The 25956-nt window shown below is 40.2% G+C and overlaps 2 protein-coding genes across 2 annotated transcripts in view; one reads left to right on the top strand and one right to left on the bottom strand.

The window, feature by feature from the left end:
• The window catches only part of LOC135310808 (potassium/sodium hyperpolarization-activated cyclic nucleotide-gated channel 1-like), a 281354-nt gene extending 264450 nt beyond the window's left edge, over positions 1–16904 (top strand). Inside the window, exons 7-8 of the mRNA XM_064439797.1 lie at positions 13166–13330; positions 16052–16904. Coding sequence (XP_064295867.1) covers positions 13166–13330; positions 16052–16845 — 959 coding nt within the window. The 3' untranslated portion in view covers positions 16846–16904. The remainder of the gene's footprint in view (positions 1–13165; positions 13331–16051) is intronic.
• Positions 1–25956, bottom strand: part of LOC104047827 (NAD(P) transhydrogenase, mitochondrial-like) — an 849989-nt gene that overhangs the window by 197139 nt on the left and 626894 nt on the right. The window lies entirely within an intron of this gene.

The raw sequence follows: 25956 nt of genomic DNA, 5'->3' as shown, positions 1-25956 counted from the left end.
AGAACTAGGGCTAGAGATTGTGAGACTCCAGCCAGCTGCTTGTAGAGTACTTCATCTGTCTCCTCATCCTGGTTGGGTGGTCTATAACAGACTCCCACCAGGATGTCTCCCTTATTGGCCTTCCCCCTGACCCTTACCCATAAGCACTCAACCTTATCATTACTGTCGTTGAGTTCTAGACAGTCAAAACACTCTCTAACATACAAGGCTACCCCTCCACCTCTCCTTCCTTGCCTGTCCCTTCTAAAGAGCTTGTAGCCATCCATTGCAGCGCTCCAGTTGTACGAGTCATCCCACCATGTTTCCATAATGGTGACCACATCATAGTTTCTCTGATGCACGATGGCTTCCAGCTCCTCCTGTTTATTGCCCATGCTGCGTGCATTGGTGTAAATGCACTTCAATTGAGCTATTGATCTCTTCTCCAACACAGGCATGCCACCCCTAGGCTCATCCCTAGCAAGCCTGGTTTTATCCCCTTCCCCCTTCACATCTAGTTTAAAGCCCTCTCAACGAGGCCTGCTAACTCCTGAGCCAGAAACCTTTTCCCCCTTTGTGGCAGGTGAACCCCATCTGTCTCCAGCAGGCCTGGGGCCATGTGAACTGGCCCATGATCAAAAAACCTAAAATTCCACTGCTGGCACCAGCCTCTGAGCCACGTGTTCATGAGATGGGACTTCCTGTTCCTTTCCGTATGTCTCCTGGCTACCAATGGGATGGACGAAAACACTACCTGCGCTCCTGATCCTTCAAGCAATCACCTCAGTTATCTAAAGTCCCTTTTGATTGTCTTTGCGCCGCTCTCAGCTACCTCATCACTGCCGACCTGAACAACCACTAGCGGATAATAATTGGGTCCTTTTGCTAGCCTAGGGAGCTTCCTGGTAATGTCCCTTGCCCCAGGGAGGCAGCAGACTTCCCTATGGGATGGGTCCGGTCAGCATATCGGGCCGTCTCTTCCCCTCAGACAAATACCCTTCTTTTTTTCTTACCAGTGGCCATTGTAATGCATGGGGCTGACTGGTTCCCTCTAGTCAACCCCTTGGGTGGATCACTGTCCGTATCTTCGTCCTCCTGGCCCTCGGGTTTCAGAGCCTCATACCTATTGTGTAAGGGCACCTGGGGCGGGGGGTGAAGTCAGCCAGGAGAGGATTCGCCTACTGCGCCAAGCAGGGGTATGAATCCATCTTCCGTCTCTTGGGTCCCCTCCCTCTGCCTGGCGGCATGAGGGCAGGGGGGCCACTCCTTCTCTTGGTGCTTCCATCTGGTGCGCTTGTCTCAGGGATGGTAGGGAGTGGTTCCACCAGTCTATCTCCCTCTCGCATTCCCTGATACTCCTCAGTCTCGCAACTTCCTCTTTCAGCTCTGCCACCATGCTGAGCAGGTCCTCCACCTGCTCACACCTCATGCAGGTCCTGTCTCAGGAGCCCTCCATGACTGGGGCAAGGCTCTGGCACTCCCTGCAGCCAGAGACCTGGGTGGCTGCTTGTTTTAGTGGGAGTTCTGTCTGTGTCGCCACATGCCTCCTGGCAATAGCTCTTGTGCGAGCGGAGACCATAGCTATGTCTTTTCCGGGAAGCATAGACCACGAGGAGAGCTCGCCAACTGCCTGCTCACCCTGCCTGCGCGAACTGCTGTGCAAACTGCCGTGCCACGCCCTTCCTGAGGTGCCACTCCTTTGCCCGTCCTGGTCGCTCGTGCTCCCTAGGGGCCCATTTAAATCTCCTGCCATTGCCCCAGAAACGACCAAGCCCCATCTGCCTCGCTCACGAGAGCAGCCCGTTGTTTTTGGTGCGAGGGCCCCACCAGGCACAGGAAACCCCTGTTTCTACCCAAATCTAGTGCCCAGTCACAGGACTTACCATTGCTGCCGCTGTGTGCCTCGCCAACTGAGTGATGCTTCCGGGCTCTCCACGTTTAGAGAAAAATGCTGTTAAAGTGCCTGTCTGCTCACTGCTTTACACCTTGTATTTTATACCTGGACAATATGATATGATGCAGTTTTACATTTTGCATAACACTGCATATGGCTACTTCTTATTCAAGGTAATGGTGAATTAAGTCTCTAAGTATTCATACTCCAGTCCAGCAACCACACTGAAATACATAAGTAATTATAAGTAGCCTCACTGAGGTGTGATTATTCACATTCTTAATGGCAAGTACACAATTAAATGCTTTAAGGGAGCAGGATCTTCAGATCTCCTTACCATCTCATTCACAAAATACTTTTCAGGTGAGCAGTATTGACCATTTTTCTAAAAGTATTGTCTGCAAGAGGTCCTAAAAATTAAATGTCCTTTTGGTACACACTAGTCTGCCATTTTGAGGATACAATTTCCTCATGGTACAGCATAATTCCTTGTTCTGCATTATGTTGTTCTTTTGACACCATATTTTATATAGAAAATACTGTGCAATAAAAATAACTTCTTGCTATTTATTCTCTTTAAACATCTAAAGACTTTTAAAGAAGTTAGAAAGTAAATAACTTATTCTGTGATGCTAGAAGGTAGAAGTGGATTTGGGTTTAGGCATTTCATTAATTAGCAAAACCTAAAATGTATATTTAACAATGTTAATAATAATGCTAATAATAATTCATTGTATCTGAATAACTTAGGCATCAAACCAAATTATAATTCTAATTAGGTGAATTCATTAATAATATAAATAATTTTTAATTTAGTCTTTATACCTAAGAGTATCTATATTAGACACAAGCAAAATGTCACATCAGTATAGCTTGGAAATGTGAAGTGACCAACGCAGATAAACCAGAAAAGGATTTTGCAACTTCCTTCACAACTGCACAGTAGAATTTAAACAAAATGTTTGAGTTTAGATTAAATATATAATAAAAATATTTTATTCAGGACTATATCTGAACATTTAATTAATAATTTAATGAAAAAATTAAGTGCAATATTTTTACAGTCCACTTAAATTCAAGTTGAATAGTCTAATTTGAAAGGACCTAAGGAACTAAGTGACATTTTTCAAAAGGGAACAAGCATCCATCTGAACAAAAGTAGGCATAAATGAATGAAACAAAGTCACTTTTGGACTTTGACCCAGTCAGTATAAAAGCTGAATATGTACCTAGGCACATTATCTTAGAATCTAATCTTAATTTTTTAATATGAAAATGTTGTGATTTAGCCCCAGTCAGCAACCAAACACCACACAGCTGCTCGCTCACTCCCCCACAGTGGGATGGGGAGAGAACCGGAAGAGTAAAAGTGAGGAAACTCATGGATTGAGATAAAGACAGTTTAATAGGTAAAGCAAAAGCTGCGTGTGGAAGCAAAGCAAAACAAGGAATTCATTCACTACTTCCCATGGGCAGGCAGGTGTTCAGCCATCTCCAGGAAAGCAGGGCTCCATCACGCATAACGGTTACTTGGGAAAACAAATGCCATAACTCCAAACGTCCCCCACTTCCTTCTTCCTCCAGCTTTATATACTGAGCATGGTGTTATATGGTATGGAATATCCCATTGGTTAGTCTGGGTCAGCTGTCCCGGCTGTGTCCCCTCCCAGCTTCTTGTGCATCTAGAAGAGCATGGGAAGCTGAAAAAGTCCTTGACCAGTGTAAGTGCTATTTAGCAACAGCTCGAACATCTCTGCATTATCAACACTGTTTTCAGCATAAATCCAAAACACAGCCCCATACTAGCTAATATGAAGAAAATTAACTCTATCCCAGCCAAAACCAGGACAGTATCCAGCCCCTATTCCATACCATTTATGTCATGCTCAGGTTCCACACTATCCAATGCAACCTCATTAACTTCCACCCTGTCGTGGTTCAGCCTCAGCTGGCAACTGAACACCACGCAGCCGCTCGCTCACCCCGCCCCACCCCTGTGGGATGGGGAAGAGAATCGGACGAGCAAAAGAACTTGTGGGTTGAGATAAGCACAGTTTAATGATTACAATAAAATGATGATGATAAATGACTATGATAATAATGACAATAATGTTAATATAATAAAAGGGAAAAGGAAGGAAAGGGAAAACAGGGAAAAAAAACCACAGAAACACGAACGATACAACCGCTCACCATCCGCCGACCGACGCTGCCCGTCCCCGAGCCGCGATTGCCACCTCCCTCCCCCGGCCAGCTCCTCCCAGGTAGCATACTGGGCATGACGTTACATGATATGGAATATTCCTTTGGTCAGTTTGAATCAGCTCTCTTAGCTGTGCCCCTCTCCCCTCCCAGCTTCTTGTGCACCCAGCAGAGCATGGGAGGCTAGACATGTCCTTGACTAGTATAAGTGCTACCCAGCAACAGCCTAAACATCTGTGTGTTATCTCAACGGGTTTTTTTTCCCATGCTAATTTCAAAGCACAGCACTATACCAGCTAGAGTGAAGAAAATTAACTCTATCCCAGCTGAAACCATGACACACCCCCCTTCCCATCCTTTGATAAAATACAAAGATATAATTTATCATTTCCTTAGTCGATGGGCCACCCTTGTAAGATGTCTTTAAAATGTCCAGAAATGTCCACAAAATTTCCACTGAGTTTGTTCAGTCCATGACTTTGGGCTCCATCTGTTCTGGTGGTCACTCAGGACAGGTCATCCATTGGTCGAGGTGGTTCCTGCTATAGTAATTTCTATAACATGCAACTCAAATCACAGGTTACAACAACTTAAGGGTAGAACCATTACAATCTCCACCCCTGGTTCCTTTGGGCCAGGTTAAAGGTTTTACCATTGCAGTGAATGCCTCCCCTTGCTCTTAGCCTGGCTAGCAACTAGGGGATTCTGTTATAGTAATTTCTATACTGTGTAACTCAATTCCTGGGTTACAACAATTTAAAGGTATATCCATTACAATCTCCACCCCTGGCCCCTTTGGACCAGACCATCAGGTTTAACATTGTAATGAACTCCTCCCCTTGCCCCTGCTCTGGCTTGGACTTATCCACAGATTGCAGTCCTTTAGGGTTGTACCTGCTCCAAGTGGAGCCTTACCCAGGAGCCACAGTCTCTCCAGGGTTACTCCTGCTGTGGCATAAACTTATCCACAGCCGCAGTCGCTTTGAGGTATACCTGTTCCAGCATGGCCTTCGCCATGGGGCACAATGCTTTCAGGGATATACCTGTTCCACTGTGGCCTTACCCACAGCTGCAGTCCCTCCAGAAGTAAGCCTGCTCCAACACAGCCTTGCCCATGGCTGCAGTCCATCCAGAAGTAAACATGCTCTGTTGTGGGCTTATCCATGGCCGCACACTTTGAGGTGCTCCAGCAAGACCTCATGCATAGCCACTGATGCTTCAAGGTGTACCTGCTGCAGCACGGACTTATCTACAGCCACAGACACTTCGAGGTGTACCTTCTCCAATATGGATCTATCCTTGAGTCACAATTGCCTCAGAGGTATACCTGCTGTGGCACAGGCATAACCAAGGCCACAGACAATGCTTTGAGATATACCTGCTCAGGCATGGCCTTATACACAGCCACAGATGCTTTGGGGTGTCCTGCTTCCACATGGACTCATCCACAGGTCACAGACCCTTCAACTCAAGTTCACACTGGAGTTCCAGCCTGTCCAGTACAGTAGCAGAGAAACAGCAGCGGTGCCCTGGCCATCTGCCAGCCCAGGCACTTGGCCATTGCTGTTTTCAGAATGCTTCCAGGCACAGCAAAGTAAGGTGATAAGCAGTACGGCAAGAATCAAAAGCAAAAAGCAGCCACTAATGAGCACTGGACTTTAAGGATACAGTGTATGTATATACAGTAAGGCAAGCAATCCCCCTAGCAAGCACAGAAGCCTGCCAATTAATAGCTAAGCAGCAATAATAGCTAGAAATTCCATCTAGCACATTCCAGTCAAATCTGTCATTATCTTAAACCCTTCGGGCCCCACGTTGGGTGCCAAAAAGGACTGTTGTCATTTAGCCCCATTCAGCAACCAAGCACCACGCAGCCACTCACTCACTCACTCCTGGTGGGATGGGGGAGAGAATCAGAAAAGTGAGGCAACACATGAGTTGAGATAAAGACAGTTTAATAGGTAAAGCAAAAGCTGCACGCGCAAACAAAACAAAACAAGGAATTTATGCTCTCCTATCCCAGCTGAAACGAGAAAAAAATAAAATTAATATAATCCAAATTATTATTTTTAAAGGATAATAAATAGACTATATTAGTCTCCCATTAGAAAGAACACTATAGACTATAAATATATTGATGCTTTATTATAAATAGCATTGAAGATAAAATAAGGACTTGCGTTTCTATTTTATATGATGATTCTAAGCTTCTAGCTGTTCTTTTCTATCAGATCTTTCTCAGGAAATTTGAGTTAACAAGAGAAAATAGGCAGAGTGTAAGAAACGTTGCTGCCTCTGTTCTAGTCATGAAAACTTGGCCACAGCTATTTGAAGTACCTTCAGCCAGAAAAAAGAAAAAAACATGGAATACCTTTGGGCAGATCACATGCTATGTATTTATAAAGGCAGTTGTATTCTAACCACGTATATTTGCCTGTCTTGAATATAAAAGTAATTATGACTAACAACCTTTCTGAAAAGAATTAAATTATATTGTCAATATATATAAAGCATATTAAACTGAAATATGCTTAATAGTGTATCAGTATTAACTTTACAGGAAATAAGAAGGCTTAAAAATTGTTATATATCAGTCTTGCAAAAAATTAAAAGTCATTAGAAAATGGCTAAAATGGATTGGCTTATTGCATCCAAACATGCCTTGAAAATTAATATATGCCTGAAATGTCTTTTTCTGTATCAACATTTACTTATATCACAGAAGATAATACTTTAAAGGTTCTGCCAAGTTGTTTTAATGAATTTCAGATGGAAATAATGAGGCATGTTCTGAATAAGTCTCAAAACATCCAAATTAGTAGCATTTTATCACACTGCTTTTCTCAGTGCTACTATCAAGTAGTGTATTAAGCCTTATTCAAGGATATGGACTGATAAGAACATGAATTGTTTAAAGAAATGGGCTTCTTACAGGTAGGTGGCATAAAAGAAAAATTTGGGTCAAAGTAAAGAAAAGCACATACTTTTAGGCTTGTTGACAAACCCTAAATAAATATGAAAAGTTGATCACCTGTTAGCAGGTTTTGTTTTTAAAAAATAAGTATTCCTCTATAAATCCTATCAAAACTTAAGTCAATGAAAATTAGGCAATTCTTTTCAGAAGAATAATTTTTCCCCCCAGGAAATTTGTGCTATTTCAAATGAAATAAATGTACATCTCTGCCAATTAGAAATACTATTAGAAAAAAATAACAATAGAACCTCTCTAATTATACCACTTACTCTACAAAACATTTCACATATATACACAGAGATTAAGCAAATGAGAGCTTTGGAGGGAGGCCTTTAGGGAAAAGGGTAATGGAAAGAAATATAGAAAAAGACCTAATCAGCTTTCACCTGTATTTTAGATCAGGAAAATTATTATGAAATGCCCATCATGGATATCTATCTTCAGCTGCTTCCAACTCATCTGTTTTGAAAGTTCCCTCCTGTTTCAGAGAGGTTTTTGGAGACAAAACTTCCTTTTTCCAAATGTGGTGATTGTGTCCAAAGGATAACATTCTGGATGAAAGGGATTGGTGTAATATTGTTTGTGGGGGGTGCTGATATCCCTCATCATCTACTTCTTTGTATTACTTACCATTTCCTACCTCAAGAACACCAACAACCCTATTATTACTTATGGGCTATTGCACTGTATCATTATCTCATCCTCAAACATAGAAGCAAATGTTCTCTTCAGTCCCCATTTCATTCTCTTCCTATCTTCAGATATATGACATATATTCATGAAGGAGAAATTATCTCAGCCAGTAAGGGTGCTGGCAAGGAGGGACAGATATTTGCAAATAAGAATCGTGTTCCTAACTTGCAATGAAACCAGTCAGTAAGCATGAGTCTCTAGCTTACTGAACGAGATAACGTCGTAGTTTAGTCCCAGTCCGCAACTAAGCACCACACAGCCGCTTGCTCACTACCTCCATTCCACTGGGGTGGGGGAGAGAATCGAAAGAGCAAAAGTAAGAAAACTCATGGGTTGAGATAAGAACAGTTCAATAATTAAACTAAAACAGTAACAGTAACAGTAACACTAACAGTAATATAATGAAAAGGAAAATAATGAGAGAGAGAGAGGAGAAACATGATGGGGGGGAATAAACAAAACAACAAGTGATGCAACTGCTCACAACTTGCCGACCAATGCTGCTAGTCCCCAAGCCGCAATCGCTGCTTCCCCTGGCCAACTCCCCCCAGTTAATATACTGGACATGACATCATATGATATGGAATATTCCTTTGGCCAGTTTGGATCAGCTGTCTTGGCTGTGACCCCTCCCCTCCCGGCTTCTAGTGCCCCTGGCAGAGCATGGGAAGCTGGAAAAGCCCTTGACTAGTGTAAGCACTACCAAACAATAACTAAAACATCAGTGTGTTATCAGTATTATTCTCATACTACGTCCAAAACACATCAGTACAGCAGCCACAGTGAAGAAAATGAACTCTATCCCAGCCAAAACCATGACAGATCAAGTTTTGCATCTTTAATTGCTATATTCATAGGAATGTAATTCACCTTTTTCTTATCTATTCCTTTTTAAAAAGTTGACACATTTTCTATTTCTTTTATTTGCCCTTTTAAATTAAATACAATTTTAAGAAAATAAACAATGAACATGCTGAGACCTCATGTGTCAGCATCTTCAGAGCCAGAAATCTCAACTGACAGGAAATAGGCAATAAAAATGTGAAAGAAACTGATCTGGGTTTTTGTGGTTTTTTGTTTTTTGTTTTTTGTTTTTTTTTTTTTAATATGAACATAGAATCATAGAATGATTAAGGTTGGAAAAGACCTCTAGGATCATCAAGTCCAACTGTCAACCCAACACTACCAAGCTTCCTAAACCGTGCCCTGAAGTGCCACCTCAACAGGTCTTTTAAATACCTCCAGGGATGGTGACTCCACCACCTCTCTGAGTAGACTGTTCCAACGACTGACCACTCTTTCAGTAAAGAAATTTTTTCTAATATCCTATCTGAACCTCCCCTGACGCAGCTTGAATCCGTTTCCTCTTGTTCTATCGCTAGTAACTTGGGAGAAGACAATGAAACCCACCTTGCTACAACCTCCTTTCAGGTAGCTGTAGAGAGCGATAAGGTCTCCCCTCAGCCTCCTCTTCTCCAGACTAAACAACTCCAGTTCCCTCAGCCGTTCCTCACTTGCTCTCTAGACCCTTCACCAGCTTTGTTGCCCTTCACTGGACACACTCCAGCAACTCATTGTCCTTCTTGTACTAAGAGGCCCAAAACTGAACACAATATTCAAGGTGTGGCCTCACCAGTGCTGAGTACAGGGGCACGATCACTGCCCTACTCCTGCTGGCCACACTATTCCTGATACAAGCCAGGATGCTGTTGACCTTCTTGGCCACCTGATCACACTGCCAGCTCATGTTCAGCCAGCTGTCAACCAACACCCCCAGGTCCTTCGCTGCCAGGCAGCTCTGCAGCCACTCCTCCCCAAGCCTGCAGCATTGCATGGGGTTGTTGTGGCCCAAGTGTAGGACCCGGCACTTAGCCTTGTTAAACCTCATACAATTGGCCTTGGCTCAACGATCCAGCCTGTCCAGGTCCCTTTGTAAAGCCTTCCTATCCTTGAGCAGCTCGACACTCCCGCCCAACTTGGTGTCATCTGCAAACTTACTGAGGGTGCACTCGATTCCCTCATCCAGATCATTGATAAAGGTATTAAACAGAACTGGCCCCAACACTGAACCCTGGGGAACCCCACTCGTGACTGGCTGCCAACTGGATTTAGCTCCATTCATCACAACTCTCTGCACTCGGCCATCCAGCCAGTTTTTTACCCAGCGGTAAAATATAAGGGCAAGATCTATAAAAAATAGTTTCATTTAAATTAGATTTAGGTAAAAAGGTCAAAAAGTGACAGGAGACTGAATCTGAGGCTTGCTTCAGTTGAAAGTTGAACTTGAGGAAGTTGTTTTGGACCTGTAATTGTAATTGTCCATTTTCAGTCCCTCCTCAAAATAGTAACCACTCAGCATTGTATTCAGGCCTCCTTCATGAACCCTCTCTCTGGTTGATGAGCCCAGATATCTGAAATCAACTTCACAGACAATTGTTGTTGGCAGGTTTTAAATTTAGATGTCATGCTGGCACTGTCTGCTATTGCTCAGTCTGACAGTCTTGCCTGCAATTCCATATTTAGGATAAATAAGGTGGGAAAAGATGTAGGGTTTGCATACCTTTCTTTTGGACAGTCCAGATTACAAAGCTGGCTGTAAAAGGCAGTAATTGTCTCCTTTTTCCTTCTTCCTTAAACTCACTCCTTTGCTGTGGTAATGTTCTTGTTAAGCAGTCATTGTATTTTAAAGGGTTTTTTAAAATGCATTTTATGGGTATTCATCAGAAGGTACTTTTTCTGTCAGAAGGATGTAGTTCATCTTTTGAATGAGACCATTCAGCTGGAGCTGAGAACATGAAGCTTTCCCTGCTTCCTGAGCAGTCAGGCTCCACAGTGGCACTCCCTGATCAGTTTCTAGGCTCTGGGACATTTCTCATCTTTTCTGACCCATCCTTTATTGTCGTATCTAACTAGAAGACTATTATGGTTATTAATCTCCAAAAAAGATGCTCTTCAACCATAAGTTGTGGGCTGACAAGGTTTGCAAAGTATGATGTATAGTCTGCGATGAAATCTAGCATTATTTTTTACAGTTTCTTCCTATCCTTCTTATTGAAGTAATCTAAAATACAATGTCCTAGAATAATAATGATGAAAACAGTACTTTCTCAATTATTTTTTTTTACACTCTTCAGAATGCTTGGGATCCATAGTCATTGTTTGTTTGTTGTTGGTTTTTTTTAATTTGAAGTGTTTAGACTCGGGTATATTTATTTGCTGAGTACAGCAGAAGACACCTCCTTATGTCTTTAGTATTGTTTGCAGCAATTTTAAGCGAAGAAAGTTGAAAAACAAGAGGTGATCATTAGTCACACAGATTTTCCAGCTAGTTGTTATCTATAAATTCAACCATGTATTGTAAAACTTAGGAAATGGAGCAGTCATTTCCTGTGTTTAACTGCTCTCTTTGGGCAAAATGTCCTTCTCACTCTTGTAACCAAAATGCAGTGGGTTCAATCAAAGGAAAAGGGGTCAGGCTGAGTTAGGGGATGGAAGAGGAAAGGACTGACTTCTGTTTGACCTGACTGGCTCTTTACAGTAGACTGTCATTATTTCATGAGCATCAGGTTATGTGAGGGACATTAGGTCAGGAGTCTTACAATAGCCATTACTCTCTAGAAAATCTCCCCAAAGCTGTTGGGGTTTTAATGCATTCAATACTAGTACTGATCCCACATTAATGTACTTTGATTTACCCACTATTATTTAAGCATCTTAGCCCCTAAGCCTTCAGGGTTAGATGGCATGTGGAAATTCTTCAAGAAGTACGAGACTGAAAACCACCAAGGTTCTTTACATTCTAGATAGATAAGAAATGTATTTTGTTGAAGACATACAAAACAAGAAAGAACTATGCTAGCACATAATACATCTGAAGTACAGTTTGCAGAATTCTTTTGTTAATGAGGAATATTTGTATTTCCATACTTCATTGAGAATGATAGTTTGTGATAAACATACAAGCAGGGCAGGAGACAGTTTCCTAGTCCACTGCTAGTATTTAAATATGAACAAATAGGAACTCACTGCTCTTAACTACTAGAACTGGGTAGGGAAATGATCTCCCACCCTGCCTGAGCCCAAGAATTGTTTCTATTTCTAAGCGTGTTCTTATTCACAAATGTGAAAATGGGATCAACTCAAACACTTCTTTTTGCAACCGACTTTTTAATTTTTTGTATTTTAATATAAATTAACTTGAATGTTTTAATAAAACACCAGTTGTGATCTAAAAGAAAACATATTTTATTTTTACCTTTTAGGGAATATGGATAGATAGGTAATAATGGATAGACAATTTGAAATAAGCTTCCAAATTGTTTTTAACTTTGAAGTCTCCTGCAAAGAGCTTCACTTTTAGCTAACTGGGATATATAATGAAAAATAATTCTAACTGACTCTATGTAATACTGTGTTAAATATTATTTTATTTTAAGTAATACTAACCCTCACAAACTTTTCTAATGTAAATCTTCATTGAAAAGAGGAGTGAAAATGTGGAAAAGAATTCTCATATATGCATTTATAAAGTGCATATCAGCAATATTTTGAGTTTGACAACTTTACAGACGTATGAGGACTTATATAACATGTCTGAATATTGGAGACTTCTGTTGGGAAACTTCCCTAAGATGGATTTATGCATCTCTCTTATTCTACCCTATATGTTTTGCTGTTATGTCTCGGGCATTGACTTTGGCCTTTATCCAGTAACACTCTTCCTGCGAGTTCAGGAATCAGCAGTTGCAAGTTTGGGGCTGTTTCTTGGGACTCTGTGTATGGCTTTGGTTCCAGAATGATGAATTCCTGTTGGAGGCACTTGCAGAGAAAGTCTACTAGACTAAGCAAATGGAGTAAGCAGAAGTTAAAAGGGTTCTGTTTTTTAGCTCAATGAGGAAAAAAAGTCTAAAACCATAAGTTTACTCTCCCAAAATACCAAAAGCCCAAGGAAACAGAAGGCATTTTCATGCCAAAGCATTTTTTCTTAGAGCAGTTCTTATATTCAAATATCATTATATCATGTATTAAATTAGTTTAGTAAATTTGGTGAATGACTATGTCAGCTGAATATTTAAAAAAAATCAATAGAATCACTTGGGTTAATTGAGACAGCAAGCTGTGTTTGACAGCAGATGGATCATTTCTTACAAATTAAAGAAGATTTTTTTTATAAAAAGGCCTGATAAAATCAGAGTCTAGACTGAGAAAACCTATAATCAGGGCTCTTAAAGGAGATTAGTTATTTTTTCAGAGTAGCAAAAATACAATCAAACACCTTCAGAATTGCCCCTGCAACATTGCATAAACAGCAATAGAAAATTTGCTGCTGCCTACTGTTAGCACTAAGTCACTTCCTTGCTTTTAAGTTTCACATGATTCACTAACTTTTGTTTACTATGTGTGTTGAATTTTTCTCTCCCCAGAAATTTGCCTTTTGACGAAGGGCCGTCGAACTGCCAGTGTACGAGCAGACACGTACTGTCGCCTGTATTCCCTCTCAGTGGACAACTTCAACGAGGTTCTGGAAGAATATCCCATGATGAGAAGGGCCTTTGAAACAGTGGCAATTGATAGACTTGAAAGGATAGGTATTATTTTTTTCCATATTTGGAATTCTTAAAACATATATACCTTTTCTTTTCCTTGAGTTGAACATTAAAATGCCCAGATTAAATCCTTCTTAAAAGTTTCATTTCTGTTACACTGCAGTAAATGCTCTGTTGATCTATAAAACAAGAAATTCTGCAAGCTCACTTTTAATTAAAAAAAATCTTTGAATTTTAGAAAGCCCTCAGAGTCCTCTGAGGATTATTTTGTATACTTTAATTATCATTAGTATTATTTATTAATCCTGTATATTTCTTTTGCTGCCCTCAGCCCTCAGGGTTTATTGCAGTTCATGAGCAGTGGATGTCATTTTCCTACTGTCATGGTTTTAGCTGGGATAGAGTTAATTTTCTTCACTGTAGCTGGCATGGTGCTGTGTTTTGGACTTAGTATGAGAATAATGTTGATGACACACCGATGTTTTAGTTGTTGCTGGGTAGTGCTTGTACTAGTCAAGGACTTTTCTAGCTTCCCATGCTCTGCTGGGTGCACAAGAAGCTGGGAGGGGAGGGGGCACAGCTAAGAGAGTGGATCCAAACTGGCCAAAGGGATATTCCATATCATATGATGTCACTCCCAGTATATTAACTGGGGGGAGTTGGCCAGGGGAAGCAGTGATCACGGCTCAGGGACTGGCAGCGTCAGTTGGCAGGTGGTGAGCAGTTGCATCACTTGTGGGTTGGTTTGGGTTTTTTTCCGGGCTTCATTTATCTCTCTCGTTATTTTCCTTTTTATTATATTATCATCATTATTATTATTATTATCATTACCATTAATAATATTACTATTTTATTTTAATTATTAAACTGTTCTTATTGCTTTTGCTCTTCCGATTCTCCCCCCCATCCCACAGGGGTGGGGGGAGTGAGCGAGCGGCTGTGTGGTGCTTAGTTGCTGACTGGGGCTAAACCATGACTCCTACATAGTTTACAGATGACATCTATAATGCTAGGAAGAGCTGAAGTCTTTCAGCACTCACAAAGCCCATGTTTGTTGAAGTGAATTAATCCTTTGCAGCAGGGCTCTTTTTTTCCTCACAACATGGACACTGCTAGCATTGATGGCTGCACACTGGTGTTACTGAGATCTGCTTGCAATCAGAAAAGCAGGCCAACAATATCCAAGTGAAAGGCACAATGATATGGCAGATTATCAAAACAGTGTGTGTGAAGTCTGCTGTTGTGCATCCAGACATTCTGGACCTCTCTAATAGGACATGCTAGATAAAATATATGGACTTTGGTCAGGACAAGTGCACTCTGATCATCATTATTGACACTGGTTTTAAAATGCAGCTATGCATAAAAAATTGCTTATCCTGATTTGGCATAAACTTGTTTTCTTTAATATAGCAAGAGTAAAATATTAAATACATGTATACAGGTTTCAAATATTTAATAGACCTGTTTTAGTATTTTGCATATTGTGAACACTCAGTGCATTAATTTAGGTTTTCAAGACTTTTCAAACTCTCATAATTTGTCTCTCAGGACTCTGGAAATGTAGTCCAACTCAAAGTAATATGTGCTTAAATAATATTAGTAGTAAAGTCCAGTGTGCACTTGGAGTAGTAATCCCATACAATATGAAATCTACACAGGACAAAAGATAAAATATGAACTCTGTTATTGAAAAAAAGAAACAATTGAGTGCAATTGTGTTCCTGTGCTGTAGGGGAATAGACAGGGATCGGCGACCGGAAGATCACGGGATGTGACGGAAAGATAGACTCCTCCCCATAGGAGTGGCAGGAACAGGAACCGCAAGAGCTATATAAGCGTGTGACGCAGCTAAATAAACGGACATTTTGTATCCATCATATTGATGTCTGTGCATCACTGTCCCCAGGGTGGGTAGAGCCCTGTGTCCCGGAGATATGCGGGCCAAGATAAGTTCTCCCATAGAAGCGTACAGCAACACTGTGCATCTGATGACAGAATAGTGTCTACATCTTGCAGACACTGAGAGCCATCAAGCAAATATCAGGACACAGTGTGCAGCAGTCTTTATTGTGTAAGCAGGTATCACATTAGCCATGAGTTCATATTAATTCACAAATATTAAAAAAGATTATTTTTTGCAAGCTAGTGGTCACTGGTTACTAATGTCTAATAATTAGTTCCAGGGAATGGGCTAAATGGCAGATATATTTATAACTTATGTAACAGTTCAGTGGAAATTAGAACTGTTTTGGAATGAGTGAGAAAGATGTTATACACAGAGCCTGGTGGCTTTTTCCACCCTGTTTTTCAGTAAATTACCATGGTTACATTTTCAGAATAATTGTAGTAATAGTAATGAACTACAAGTGAAGAGGCACAGAAAGTTCAGGTGTCTGAGCACAGTGGTGTTATGAAAACCTGCTGTGCTGGTGCAGAGAGAGGGGGAACTGGGTGTGCATGGAGGCCAACTGTCAGGAGCTGCATGCTAGCATGAGTTGCTGCAGTGGTGCCTGGAGAGGCTTAGCACCACTCTGCCACAAGGGATGAACTCTTCAGTCCCTGGCTTCCCGGGGAAGACTGGTGTGGCACAGCCTATCAAAGTGCGCTCACTGCCGAGCTGTGGCCAGCGCTCAGCCTGGTGTTTACTCAGGCTTTTACAATGCTGATATAGCCCTCAGTGATGGGGGTTGAAATGCAAAATCAGAGTAGGGACCATCCCCTGCATGTCAGGCTTGCTAACTCTTCTGCCTCTCTGTAAAGGAAAGAAGAACTCGATCCTCCTGCAGAAGTTCCAGAAAGACCTCAACACCGGGGTTTTCAACAACCAGGAGAATGAGATCTTGAAGCAAATCGTGAAGCATGACAGAGAGATGGTGCAAGCCATTGCCCCGGTGAGCTTGCAGCAGATGCCCACACTGAACTCCAGCACCTCCACTGCCATCTCATCATCGCACATCAGGATGCAGTCCCCTCCCATTTACACCATGAGCAGCCTTTCTCATGGAAACCTGCACTCCACCTCTCCCAGCACACAGATGCCCCAGCAAGCCATCATCCTCTCTCCCTGCTCCTACACCACTGCCATCTGCAGCCCACCTGTACAGAGCCCTCTGGCTGGCCAAACTTTCCAGTACATCTCACCTACTGCCTCGCAGCTCTCCCTCATGCAGCAGCAGCCACAGGCGCCCCAGCAGCTGCCTGGTGCCACGCAGAAGAACGAGAACCACAATACCAACCTGACCCGGGAGGTGTGGCCCCTCTCTGCCTCTCAGCCTTCCCTACCCCACGAAATCTCCACCCTGATTGCCAGGCCTCACCCCACCATGGGGGAGTCCCTTGCCTCCCTCCCACAGCCCACTCCTGGCCCCAGCATGCCTCCTGCCAGCCAGGCCACCATCCCCCAGCGTGTCTCACTCTTCCGACAGATGTCCTCAGGAGCCATTCCCCCAAACTGGGAGACCATGCCGCCCACAGCCCCTCTGCAAAGGGATTCTTCCACAGTCTTAAGCACAGAACCCAAGGGAGACAAACTGCGGTTCACATCAAACTTATGATCCTTGGTAATTGTGAGCAACAGACTTGTAATGAACTGAGAACCATCCCTGGAACTGTTTTAGCCTATTTCCTAATGTACCCCAGCAGTCTACTATGAGAAAAATACTTTAGACAGCTTTGCCCTACATAACGAATATAGAAATTATATATATATATAGAAAAAATTTCAAAAAAAAAGGATTTAAAAAAACTTGCTTGAATTCATGTCTTCCTTTCTTGCAACCATTGAAGAAGTCTAAGTTCAGCTATAATATTATTTATTTTGAATGTGTTGACTTTAAAATTGGTCTGACAGATTTCTCTGTTTATGAGATTTGCTATTTTAATGGGAAAATTGTCAACACAATAATAAACTTCAAACAAGTATATTTTAAAAAATCAGTTTAACTAAAACAGCACTGACAGTGATATTCTGAAACACTCATTATTTCAGTTATTACATACACATTGTTAATTTCTTGTGAAGAATTCAGTTGTTATTTCCCATTGCATTTCATATTTTAGCACTTTCCTTTCAGAATTAGATTGGAAAACAAATAAATTACAAACACCTGCAGGCAAAAGGCTAGCACTAGCACTCCTCTGGATAGTTTGTAACCTCATGACACGTCAACCATTCTGTTGTTTCAGAAAACTGGGTGGACTTCAATCTTCACATTGCTAAAGACTTTTAGAAAGACTATAAAAATTGCTGTTGTAAATAACATTTTAGACCCAACCAAAAATAGCTGCTGTGTGGTGTACCATTGCAAAGTCTTTAATAATTTAGGTTCAGGCTTCACTTCAAAATTTACAGTTTTAAAATGTGTTAAAGCTAAGTGCAACACAACTGTTGAATTGTAATGCAATGGCTTAAAACCTACAATGTTACTTTTACATGCAATGTTTTATGCAAAATTGTATGCTTGATCCTGCAAACCGCTTGCACTTCACCAATACCATCACTTTTCTTCTCCTTGCCCTCAGTAGCATCTGAAAATATTCCATGCATACTTTCAAAAAAAAAAAAAGATTATAAAAATAGGTTCCATCGGCCATTTTAGGAAAAGGCTTTATGGCATCTTAGAAAATAATCACCATTCATTAACTGTGTCTACCTTAAAATTCCTATAATGCTGACTTTGAATCTCTGGTTTAAGTCTAGAAGTGAGGTTTTTCATTTAAAGGATTATTTGTAAACTACAGCTTGATTTAGGCTTTCAGGTGCTTTCTGTGTCTTCACTGTAGTTTTGTAGTTGACTGTGGTGTTAATTTTTAAAAAATAAATATAATATAGCATCAAGTCTGTCTGGAAATGCACAATTTGCTCTGTGTATATTGTACTTAAATGGCTAGTATATCCTAAGGCATGTAGTGCCAAGCATACCCATAGGTACAAGGTTTATTATTTTTTATGTCTTCAAAACAGAAAGGAAATGGTAATAGAAAGCAGGGTTAAAGCATACTGTTCTGTTAACATTTTGTTTTGTTTGCTCAAAACTTCATGTTATGATGTTAGCCACAAAACAAGTTCTTTCATAATCATTTGTGCCTGACTTGTCACATTAAATAGCGATTGAAACTAAATGTGTCATAATTTAACTAATTGAAAATCAGCATTATGGATATGATACAAGCATATATTCTGTTCCTTAAAACCCAGCTGACTCATGTGAAGGAAGTGAATGCAAAGGAGTTATTCTTTCCCCATTAATGCTGAGTTTAACAATGCATGAAAAAATTAAATAACATCACAAGCTGTGTAATGCAGTGAATCCAGATGTAATTGAGAGCCAAGTAAATATTCTAAAACTAACAGAGCTTGAACCCAGGCTACCTGTTACACCTTTTACTAAAGTGGTACATGAAATAAAAATTTTTTTTAAAACTTCCAGTTTTTGCTGACTCCCACTCATCAGTAAAAAAATCAATGTAATTGGCCCATTAACATGATGCTGCCATTAATCCAAGTGGCCCAGAGTAGTATACGAAGAAGCGATTGTTTAAAAGTATTTGGAACAGTATGGATACGCTGCAAGACCATTTCTTTATCAGTACAATACCCCTTAAATTATTTTAATACTAACAAATTCTGTCAGTTAATTAAGATCATATACTGATCTTTCAAACTGTTTAAGGTTTACATTTGCTAGGAGAAATGGGGTTAGTAGTGAAATATTATTTTATATATTTTTACTTTATTTTAAACACTATGAAGAAATATTAATTCACATGGTCTTTCAGTGAAACCATAAATAATTTTAATGACTTTGTAATAGCATGGATAATATCTAGGATTTGTATGTTAATTCAAAAAAATGGTACAGGGTATAAAATGATATATGTATACATATAAATGTATGAATGAATGTATATATACTTAGATTAAGAAACAAATTGCTCACATTCCTGTAATATAAAGGTCCATTGCTAGTTTCAGAAGTGACCTATTTTCTCTGTACATAAGTAAGCCCATAAGTATGAAATCTCACACCTGTACAGGTTGAAATGTATTAATGAAAAAGGTTGGATCTTACTGATGCTGGGAAGACTACAGATCTGATTCTTACAATGACTGTATGATCAGAGATGTGTCAGATTTTTTTTCTTTTGTCTTTGCTCAAAGCCATAAATAAATATATCTAAAATATTATTAATAAAATGAAGAAAATATATAAAAAGATAAAACCATGAATATTTTTTGGTTCCAATATCTTTATAAGTGAGAAAGTTTTGCTTTACCATGAAAGACCAACTGTTTGCTTTTCTCTTTACTTTGTTCTGAGTCCCAGAAATTATATGCATTAAGTATGGGGAGGTAGGGAAAAAAATCCTGAGTAATTATGTGCACAGTAGGGAAAAAGAGGGCTTAGAAATTTGAGGATACCACGTGAATTTACTCAAGCAATTCCTAAGCAATATTTCCCCTGTAGATTAGAGGAATTCATTGTGCTAAAAAACCATTTTCCCCACAAAACTCTCATTTAAGCTATTACCACTAACCTGTAATATTTCTTGAGTACAAATATTTCAAACTGAAGATTAATTATATATAAAATTTTAAATATCCTGGGGGACAATCCCAAGTAGTTGCTAGTGTAACTTAAGAAAACTATATCATATGTTCACTTTATCTTACTATGTGTGCCAATCCCAGATGATGTACCTCTGAATTGTGTATAATAGTTGAGATTTCAAGGCAACATTGTTGTGGAAGTAGTGTCCATTAATTACATTTTAGGTCACTGTAAATGAAAAAGCATAGTCCATTCAAACCAATAGTAGATTTTTCTGTGTTAACTTCAGTAGGATATATAATCCTAGATTGATGAACTGTGATTTTAAGCAAGCATGTGTAGTTGTATTTTCAAATTTCATTCTAAAGTGTATTGTTATTTAAGTGGCATTTAATTAATTTTTTTATTTTGCATTACTAAGATATAACTTCATTCCAACTGTAGTCAATGAAATTATTTCCAAAAGGACCAGCATTGTACTAGAAAGTTCTTGTCTAGCAGCAAAATTCCATCCTCCTGTCTACATTTGACCATTGCACAGGGTTCAAATTGCTGGTTTGGTCCAGTCTTATTATTCCATACATATTTGTGCACAGAACCAAAAGAAACAAAGGGTTGTTTTTAAGTGATATTTAATATCATTATATATCTCTATATGTAACTACATAACAATGTATATATTTTTTAAAGTCTGTCCGTTTCTAATATCTATTTCTACCTCAGTTTGATTTCTATCTTACCTTAATTTTAATTTAAAAAGCAGCAGCAGAACGGGAACCAAAGAAAATTTTATTTTAAACAGCAAACTTTCATGTCTTGATGCATGTCATTAATATTTAAGCTTAATGTTTCTATTTTCAAAATTTACTCATGTGAGTTCTAACACTGACTTTAGTATGTCTATCCATGAGAATTCTCTTCTACTTTATAGGTGACATTGTCCAGTGAAGAAAAATGTTTTGTTTTAAAAATAAGATGCTAGATTTTTAAACAAACCTGCAATTCAACTGCTCTGGGAATGCACAGTGGCATTAGTAATTTCTGCTGTTCCAAATTTGTAACTGAATATTTTGCATTTTTTTTTTAATCAGCCAGTTGATACCCTTTCTGCCTATGATTCATCCTGTGCTAAGTAATCTTGGCAACAGAAATGCGTACCGATATTTGGAGGCAGTGCTGTATCTCAACTGTATTTCAGTTTAGCTGATACCTGTATGTTGATATTCAAAAAAGATTAAGAAATATTTTTTTAAACCCTATAAAGGAAGTGTATTGTGTGCATTTTACCAACCGGTATAATGTTAATGCCTTCTTCCAGGAAGGCCTCAAGTAATTTTAATGATTCACTTGGACCTTTGGTATTATCTCACAGATAATGGTGCCCTGGGCAGAAATGGTGAATGCTGTGGAAAAATCCAAGAGAATGGTTTGGACATCTCCTTTCTTTTCTCCAGTAGCAATTTGTTGTTCATCAGATCCATCAGACAAATCAGACTCTAGGTGGGACAGCTCAAGGCTTTTGCTTTTGTTCGTGGCTGCTTTGCAAGACAAAAAGATGTGGGCACAGTTCAGAACTCTTAGTCAAACTCTTGACTGAACTAATGATTAGCACATAAATAAACTTCCTTTCTAGAGCATATGATAATCTTATGTCATCTGGCAAGCTTTTCTAAAAGCAAGCTTTTAGACATTGGAAAAAAATACATTTGTCACCACTGTATACATGAATGAAGATGGTATGTGCCCCTAAACACTATGTAATGTACTTTGTCAGTTGGATGAAAGATAACCTCTGAGCCAGAAAGTGAGAAACTGTGTCTCTGGGCTTTTAATCTCCTGGGTTTTTTGTATACATTTAAATGACCCAGAATAACAAATCCAAATACAAAAAAAAAAAAGGGATCTGTGACTTAATTAATCCCTTAGGTTTTGATCCTCTATAAGTAAGCATTACAGTTGTGTTTCTGGTTTCTATGAGAGCTGAATTAATCTGAATGGAAATGTCACAACACACATCCCTCAGATTTGGAGTTTGAGAAGATGAATACCTTATAGCCTTTATTTTCTTTCTCAGGTCTATGATGGTCAAGTATTCTGTTGTCGTGGTTTAGCGGCAGCTCAGCCCCACACAGCCGCTCGCTCACTCCCCACCGGTAGATGGGGGAGAGAATCAGAAGGGTAACGCTCGTGGGTTGGGATAAGAACAGTTTAATAATTAAAAATTAAAAGAAAACAACAGTAGAAATGCAATGTAAAGGAGAACAACGAACCGCCGGAACAAACTGCCCGCGCCGCAGCCGCGCGCCGCCCGCCGACCCGACGCCGTGCCGCCTCTGCGCTAGCGCTGCAACTGCCCCCCCCTCAATATATTAGTCATGGTGTCACATGGTATGGAATGAACCTGCCATTGGCCAGTCGGGGTCAGCCGTCCCCACCATGGCCCTGCCCCTCCCAGCCCCCCCCGCCACGCGGCAGAGCACGGGAAGCTGGAAAGGTAGCCGACCCCCACAGTGAGGAGAATTAACCCCTTCTCAGCCAAAACCAGCACATCTGTGAAAAAGGAGACATTTTTAATTTGTCTTCTGCCATTTTTTTGACAGCTTGCTAAGAAAAGGAGAGTTGATATTGTTAATAGCTGGCAAAAACTGACATATCTGGGGTGAACATCTATAGTGTAGGCAGTGTTATTAGAGAAGATTGCACTGAGCACAGAGCACCATATGTCATGGACCCAGTTACACTGGATATTTCAGGTCCATGGTTGTCAATGAGGTCAGGTATCGTTTATTGCTGCACTCTTTTGGCTCACTTCTTTCTCTTTTAACCTGTCCCTAACAGTCCTGTGCAAGACAGAGATACTGGATATCCAGAACATACAGGAATTCTTCTGTCTTCTAGAACAACTTTTTCATAATTTCAGCTGTGATAGGTGATAAAATACATTGTGCTATGTGGAATGATTGTTCTCTTTTTTTCTTTTTTTCTCAGATGTTTGGGGGGGGCACTTCTCAATAGTAATGGGACATACTGATGTCATTGCCAAAGAGCAGTGAAAAGAGCAAAAGTGACAATAACAATGAGTAGAAGAAAGGCAGAGAGAAGTGCCAGAAGCAGAAAAAAAAGTATTTCCTTGAAATAAGGAGATTCCCCGAAGGACATAAAAGAGAGAGAGGAAAGATGACAATATGTCATGTCCTATTTAAGGCTGCCAAGCAGCTTTGTCACAAGGGTAGCGATGAAGCAGGAGAAATCAATCTCTTTTGTGTTTCCGTCACAAATACATGACTTCTTTTAGGTAATTTATTTCATTTATTTTGAAAACTGAAAGCAGGTAGACCCATGTTGCTGGTTGCTTCTGTTGATATCAGAGCTGGGCCTGCTAGAAGGGTGTAAGAGAGAATATCTGGAAAATCACAGAACTGGTGGGTATTCTGGGCACTTTTTGCCCTGATCCCATGCACCCTTTTAGCACTTGTATATTGAAAAATGCTGTAGTAATTTTTTTGCCATGTTATAATAGCATTGCAATCTGTGTCTAACAATTACTTTTATGAACTTGGAAAATATGTACAAACTTTGTCAACAGAGTTAGTTAAACTTCATGGTAGGCTGAAGCGAGCTCATTGTGAGTGGGTCCAAATACCTTAGATGGAAACCACAAAAAATACTGCTGATCAGGACTTGGTGGAGGCTGCGACACAGCATAACCAACATGTAAGATTTCCAAAGATGTTTATTTCAAAGATTTGTTCTAAGACCAAATCTTACCCTCCCACACATTCCCTATCTTTCTTATTTGCTGTGGCCAGTTTATTTCCCATTTCTTTTTTTTTGCTCCTGGGAGTGAAGCCAGAACATCACTGTACTGGTAGCAAAAGGCAACAAATCATGACAGTACCCCACAAAACTATCATAAACCTGTCTTTGGCAGCCAGAAACTATAATTAGAAAAGGTTACTTGTTTGCTTCATAGCATGTCCTGCAAACATTAGAGGTAAACAGAGGCATGCATTATTTTGACATTCATCTAGAAGAAAATATCCAGAATATGTTTGAATTCTATCTATTTGCACATTAAGTTTTGTTTTAACACTACAGTTGGGGGAAGATGAATTCATTATAGATAGTAACAGCAAGTCTAGAATAAATAAATATAATATCTAGTGACTATGCTTACCACTCCAGAACAAATGAGTATTGGGAGGAAAAGAGGTGTAACTCATTTAACCATTAATATCTAAGAACATTCATGCAAATTGCATTTTGTGGTGGGGCATCTTATCCCAATAAACATCATGTAAGTTTTTTAAAAGTTTATTGGCACTAGCAATTTGAAGCTATGCCCATACAGCAAAATGATGGAAAGTTATTCAGTAATGTATAAAGAAAAAAACTAAAAGATAATGAATGTAAAAAAACCCTGAAACATATTAAGTTATCTACATATATCTAAATCTCCTGCATGGGCTTTTATGCAGACAGCAGTGCAGCCCAGCCTTCTACACCCTGAATGCAAAGAATATAGGTTGGATGTTGACTTTGTTACAACCATCTGTGATCTCCAGCCATTGCTAAGTGGATGCAATACCATTCTCAGTGGCTGACAAGACAGTTTTTCAGCCAGCAGAAGAATGCTGGGAATCAAAACTATTGCTTCCAAACTTTAGGTACAGGGAAATGTTTTAGCCAAAAGTATTTGCTAATCTTAAACTGTTAGCAGGTATTAAAATGTTAAATATACTACTTCAGACATTTTATTTTAGATTTTTTTCAGCAGGTAGCATCTAGAACCCTCATTTATACAATTATACTAAAATTAAAATTCTATCAGTAAGGGGAAGTTTTATTACCTTTATTTCTTATATTTCCTGTTGGCACTTTAAATGCAACAAACCCCCCTGACCCAATGTAAATGAACAGAGGGCTTTCTTTAAGGGCTTGAGTAAAGAAATCTCACACTCTACCAAGCACTATGAATAAAAAAATCTTCAGATCTGCACCCACAGCCTCACTGCAGTACCAGCCCTTAGCTTTGGTGCATCTGTTCTGCACAGGATTATTCATTTAGTAGATTATCCACTAGCCTTTTTTTCTAGTCTTCCCAAGTCCAGCTTGCATTTTCACTCTCCTCTCCAGGACAAACACAGGCATTTGCAGTGATTACTTGCCTTTTAAGGCTGTCTAAATGGTGCATACATTCATTGCATGGGTTGTGGGACTGGTGCAAAGTCCAGCTAGTGGTCAGTAACTAGCAGCATCCCTCTGGGATCACTACTTAGGCTGATACCATTTAATGTCTTCATTAACAATAGTGATGGTGGGACAGAGTGCAAGTTTTCCAACAGCCCCAATTGACAAGGGAGGGTGGGGGAGTGGAAGTGATCAATATGCTGGAGGATAAGCGTCTTCAGTGATCCCTCAACAGGCTGGAGAAATGGGCTGACATTGACCTTATGAAGGTCAACAAAAGCAAGTGCAAAGTCTTGGATCTGGCATGTAATAACCCCATTCAACATTACAGGCTGGGGGGATGGCCGTGTAGGAAACAGCTTTGCAGAAAAGCTGGGGGACCTGGGGGTCCTGAGAACTACAAGGTGAACATGAGCCAGGGTTGTGCCCTAGCAGTAAAGGTGGCAAACAGCATGCCAGGCTGTATTAGCAAGGCAGCAGCCAGCGAGCTGAGGGAAGTGATCCTTCCCCTCAATTCAGCACTTGTGGGACTGAATCAGGAGTATTGTGTCCAGTTTTGGGCCCCCTTATACAAGGAAGACATTGACTAACTGGAGAGAGTCCAGCAAAGGATCAGCAAGATATCCAGATGGCTGGAGCAAGCATGCTACAAGGAGAGGCTGAGAGAGCTGGGCTTGTTTAGCCTTAAGCTGGAGTGCGGGGGGGCTTGGGGAGACCTTATTGCTGTCTATGAATACCTGATCAGAGGACACAGATGAGGTGGAGTCAGACTCTTCTTGCTGGTGCACAGCAATAGGTTGAGAAGTGATGAACATAAGTTGGAACATACAACTTCTGTTTTAAAGCAGGGTGTTTTAATGCATGGGCCTCAGAGGTCACTTCCAACCTAACTTATTCTATGATTGTATGATTGCAATGTCACCA

Source organism: Phalacrocorax carbo, assembly GCF_963921805.1.
Source record: "Phalacrocorax carbo chromosome W unlocalized genomic scaffold, bPhaCar2.1 SUPER_W_unloc_1, whole genome shotgun sequence".
Lineage (NCBI taxonomy): Eukaryota > Metazoa > Chordata > Aves > Suliformes > Phalacrocoracidae > Phalacrocorax > Phalacrocorax carbo.
This window is presented reverse-complemented; position numbering and strand designations above follow the sequence as displayed.